The 4,814-nt window shown below is 35.0% G+C and overlaps 1 protein-coding gene across 3 annotated transcripts; it reads right to left on the bottom strand.

Moving 5' to 3' along the window:
- Nucleotides 1–388: 388 nt before the first annotated feature.
- Nucleotides 389–4,131, bottom strand: LOC147493187 (putative sphingolipid transporter spinster homolog 3). Of its 3 annotated transcripts, none has more exons than XM_086568836.1 (9): nucleotides 3,916–4,131; nucleotides 3,649–3,789; nucleotides 3,397–3,556; nucleotides 2,222–2,324; nucleotides 2,050–2,125; nucleotides 1,851–1,925; nucleotides 1,174–1,276; nucleotides 1,026–1,091; nucleotides 389–795 (listed from the first exon to the last, which is right to left on the bottom strand). In XM_086568836.1, the coding sequence occupies exons 6-9, from the start codon at nucleotides 1,896–1,898 to the stop codon at nucleotides 623–625; spliced, it is 390 nt and encodes a 129-aa protein (XP_086424962.1). In that variant the 5' UTR covers nucleotides 1,899–1,925; nucleotides 2,050–2,125; nucleotides 2,222–2,324; nucleotides 3,397–3,556; nucleotides 3,649–3,789; nucleotides 3,916–4,131; the 3' UTR covers nucleotides 389–622. The 3 variants fall into 3 exon arrangements, with proteins under 3 accessions (XP_086424962.1, XP_086424963.1, XP_086424964.1); XM_086568837.1 differs by having other exon boundaries at nucleotides 3,649–3,784; nucleotides 3,916–4,042; XM_086568838.1 differs by lacking the exons at nucleotides 2,222–2,324; nucleotides 3,649–3,789; nucleotides 3,916–4,131 and having other exon boundaries at nucleotides 3,397–3,533.
- Nucleotides 4,132–4,814: the final 683 nt, after the last annotated feature.

Genomic DNA, 4,814 nt, shown 5'->3' with positions numbered 1-4,814 from the left:
AAACAGAAATTTCCAACGCTTATTAACCGTTGCAATAATGATTTGTAACGCTTTTTATAATTGCTGCGTACATAAATTTAAAACCTTTGCAATAGTTTTTAAGCGTTGGTAATTTGTTAAAAATATTACCAACGGTTCTTAACCGTTGCAAAGTTGTTAGTTAATTTTTAAAAAAAAATAATTTAAAAGTCATTTGTTGATAAAAAAAAAAAAAAAAATGATTTCTCTTATTTTGTAGCGAGACCATAAACCTACAAAAGATGAATGGCACATCCACAAGTTTGTGTCACTGAATACCCATAAATAACTATACATAGACTTCACACACCACTATGCGCGAGTATGGAAAACGTCATCTTAGAAAATCAAATCCTGCAAAAATTGCTGGTTGGTTCGTATTACACAGTGATTTATTACTCAGTTTTATAATCAAAAGTTAAATGTTACAGTTCCCTGTCAAAGAATAACTGTCATTACAATTTACAATTGGAAATGTAGCTCGGAGGAACACAAACTATACAATCCTAATTTCTGATAACAACACAACAGAACCAAGCCAATGTAAATTTGTACAAATATTTTAATTCAATTTAAGGCAGAAAAACTCACAACAACAATATATTTACAAAGTTTTGGATTCTACAAAGGGTTTTGCAAGGCACCAGAGTAGACCCACCTCATCATCAGAACATCCACTAAGCAGCATAGCGAAATCAGAAGAGCTTTGATATAACATGGCAGGAAGTCCAAAAGGCCACAGAAGCTGCCCTAAACAATGCTGGGTTTTGGTATATCCTGTTAGGAGCAATAATAATACATCATAAGAAGCTTGCAGCAGTCTAAAAGAGGATGCTGCGAGTATTAACTTTTCATTTTCCCATCTTCTAATTTTTCAGTTCAGAGATAAACAGAACAAGCACTACGATAGAATTACCTTAAGAAAAAAATAATATCAAATGTGGTGTGCAGTGTACACTGCTAATTCTATGATTACTCATTCAAAGTTAAAAGAGAAATTGCAGTACCTTCAGCTTCATGAGGAAGCACCTCCCCTGATGTCAATCCTTTAATTGATTTACCATCAGAAAACCCTTCATACATGAAATAGATAATCTAAGTACGTTTATATTTCATAAAAGTTAGTAAATTCCTATTAGCAGGAAAACCACGCACCTTTCAGACTCAAAGGTTTTATAACAAAAGCTAAAACAGCCCATGAGAATATCAAAATTGCCTCCCCATAGAATGCCCAACGCCAACTGAAGTGACTTGCAACCTGACAATTTAAGGGAACACAGTAATGTTATTTTCAAAGAAACGAAAGCCCAAACTCTGCTTTACCAATTGTAAACAAGCCTGCAGTGATCTTTTACCAAATCTCAAAAGTTTTAATTGTATCTTCCTAACATTTACCAATAATTGCATTCCCTATTTAAATCCAATATATATTCTTTATGAGAATATATTTATATGCATTGAGCAAACTGGTTCGAAAGTATGCGTTGGGCAGAGCAAACTGATAGCAACTGGCAAGTCAACTGGCGATGAATAATAGCGTTGACAGTAAAACCAATGGTGTACTCCACTGTGTTGTAGATGCAGTCAAGTTAGGGGTGGTCAATGAGAAGATGCAAATATTTATATTGTACTTGCTACAGAGCAAGGTGAAAGACATGCTATACTATTAAAGCTAGTCCATATCTTGCAATAAAAAAAAGAGAAAATTAGAGGAGTCGTTCAAGAGTCTGCCAGGTTTCATTTTAAACAAAGAAAGCCACATTAAAGGCAAAGTAAGACTACGTGCATCTTAAAAAAGACTTCTTTGCATTGTCCAAAGAAGAAAAGCTTACCAGTCCACCAAGGACATAGCCACAAGCAATTCCACCAGGTATACACATGTAGAAGGCTGCAAGCCATGCTGTTTTCTGACAACATAAGAGGGAAGTATATAGCATTGAGTGAATCAACACATGCACCGTTAACATTCATGATAAAAACGTACATGATTTGAAGACCAATGTATTTAGCCCACAAGTTAAGAAACGGAACCTGAGCAACTGGTGCATTATCATTAATGAAAGGAGCAGCAAGACTAACAAAAGAAGCTTCGCCAACACCAACAAACCTACACAAACGAAAAGGTCAATACTTCCAAGTAAGAAACATGAGCAGTTCTGATTTGGTATCTTAGTATGCAGGCCCTGTATGTTAGTACACTTACACACGGAAAACAGCAATGGTCAAAATTACTTGAAAAGCCACAAAGGGCGGTAGCAATAGTGCAGACTGACAATCCAACCCCAATAAGCCTAAAAGGGTTAAACCTGCAGAAAGAGAATAATAGAAGCAAAGAAACAGATGGATCAAGTAAATATAACATAAATAAATTCTAGCTTTAAAAGGAAATAATGTACTACAGTATAGTACCAACTACCATGTGATAGTGTCAACTTTTTACATTGCTTATTTTTCATTTTTATTATAATGTTTTCTTATATTTGTGAAAGGAAGATATATTTATAAGTACTGAAAACCAGAACTAAGAGGGAAAAAAATTAAGGAAGTCAAGGTGGCCTACATGGCCAACATATAAGCAAATAACGGTAGAAAACACCCACATGCGCTAAAGTCAGGAAAAACTCACTCTCACCCTAAGAAAGTATCTCATATAAAACAAAGTAATCGAACGGAGTACCGTCAAGTTCCTCTACCACAATACAGCATAAGAACTTTTGCTCTTAATACTGAACTAAAAAAAAAACAAACTCAACAGTCAACATGCCTCTAACTCCACTGCAACTGATTGCTTCTAGAAGAGACTGCACGTGTACTACAATGCTAAATGGTCTTTCACTGAACCCGCTCCAACTACATTATGTTAGAGGGAGAACTGAAATACCATCAAACAATCCAAGAGGACAGACAGATGAATTAACGTCTGGCTGAGCAAATATTGATCAGCCATGCCGAGGATACAATAAATTGTGTCATAAGGGGGTCTGACTTAAAAGGTCTCATGGATAGTGTTCGAAGAAAATAAATTTTGTCGGTTCACTTTGTATTTCTAATTCAAAAATAGTACAGAAATCCTCTTTGCCACGTGCACTTCCCTCTTACATTTTGTCTTTTTCCTTTTTTACCTTTGCCCTTTCAAATTCTGCATACCTACACTCTGCCATTACAGCTTCCTTAGCCCACTTTAAACCATCGGATATGTGTGTCGTATTTAGAATGATTGAATGATTGACGAAGGTCACTAGTATCTACCAGACTACCACCCATTGCAATTTTGAATCTAGCAGATAAGTGTAGAATATTAGAATCTAACCCATCCAACCCATAAAATCATCTCAGCACTTCTCAAAAGTTTGATAGGAATGGGTTTGCAAAAGATACCTTCAACCCAAGGTTTTGGATTTTAAGCCAACTACGAAACGCAAAGCCATGCACAGCTGAATGGATACTTTCCAAATATTCACGATCCAGACTTGGCCCATCCTTTAACAAGTACGTATTGATGCACTTGATCAACTTGTGTGAGATATTTCCCTCGTCACTGAAAAGTTTAGCAACAGTAAGAGACAATATAATTTGGAAACAAGCTCATACACATAATCAATAGTCCTGCAGGAACTAATTCAAATGTACCTTACGAGTGACCAAATCGCAAGTAATCCCTCTACAATCTCTTTTCTAATATTATCAGGGAAGTCTCCAGGTGGGTTTTCCAATAATGAATGAAGCGTTGAAATACAATTCACCAACTCCTTTTAATTTTTCATTTCTTTCCTTTATTCAAAAGTAAGATGGTTAGAAATACTGTACAATTAACATTGATACCGCCACTTCCTTGAACATCAAAAGAATGCAAAACAGTAAGATGGTTAGAAATTGAGAGAAAGGCGATATACATACCTCAACCGATGAAGCCATCTTAAAGTAAAACCAAATTAAGAACGTTGGTCTCTTAAAGTTTCTTGGTAGTTAAAATTTGAAAATCGAGCAGGCGATAACAAAACCCTAAGATTGGGAAGAGAGTAGTAGCAGCTGTGAGAGAGAAAGAGTAGTTTTCTATTTCGACATACGAGCGCGATTTCTTTTTTGTTTCCTTGTTTCCGAAATTTCGAAGTTGTTTTGGTTTTTTGGATTTCTAACACTTATCATACGGTTTTAAGCGTTAGAAATTAATTCATCAAATTCATGCGAATTTAAGCAACACTTAACAACATTTCCAACGCTTAAAAAGCGTAGGCGACTTACCAACGGTAAAAAAACTGTTGCAAATCAAAACAGGTCTGTGTTACAAATATCCTATTATGGTGTAGTGAATGATCAAGTGAAAAAGCTATTTTTTCTTGTAGTTGGTACGTCATCTTTGTCTCGGACAACTAAAAAATAAAATGGTGGTAATTAGACTAAAATAATCACTAAGGGTGTGTTTGTTTAGTGGCAAATCTCTAGTGGGAAAATTTGAGATTTGCCAGTATTTTCCCACTAGATATTTGCCAGGCAAATTTATAGTGGGAAAATTTCAGTTTGCCAGTGTTTGTTTGCTAAAATTTGTAGTGGGAAAATATGAGATTTGCCAATTTTACCAGTGTTTGTTTACATAGGTTTTTTCTATGACAATTGATATTTCAAATTTTTGAAAATTTGTTTTTTTTTTTTTGTTTTCAATCTCATTGAAATATATAATTAAACAACAAAAAGTATGAGGACAACAATTCATTAAAACCGAACGACTACATTGGCATATCATGTTGCTAGGATAAGTACTAGACATGTAAAAACTTCAACGAAAATGATTCACAAGG

The sequence above is a fragment of the Coptis chinensis genome, chromosome 6, assembly GCF_015680905.1.
Source record: "Coptis chinensis isolate HL-2020 chromosome 6, ASM1568090v1, whole genome shotgun sequence".
Lineage (NCBI taxonomy): Eukaryota > Viridiplantae > Streptophyta > Magnoliopsida > Ranunculales > Ranunculaceae > Coptis > Coptis chinensis.
The sequence above is the reverse complement of the archived record's forward strand: the minus strand, read 5'-3'. Positions and strand labels throughout refer to the sequence as shown.

Bases quoted from the DNA above. Each gene is read 5' to 3' on its own strand.
- LOC147493187 (XM_086568836.1), bottom strand. From the start codon at position 1,898: ATGTGTATACCTGGTGGAATTGCTTGTGGCTATGTCCTTGGTGGACTG. The intron at 1,277-1,850 runs GTAAGCTTTTCT...TTAAATTGTCAG, and splicing joins GCTATGTCCTTGGTGGACTG to GTTGCAAGTCACTTCAGTTG. The intron at 1,092-1,173 runs GTGCGTGGTTTT...TCATGTATGAAG, and splicing joins AAAACCTTTGAGTCTGAAAG to GGTTTTCTGATGGTAAATCA.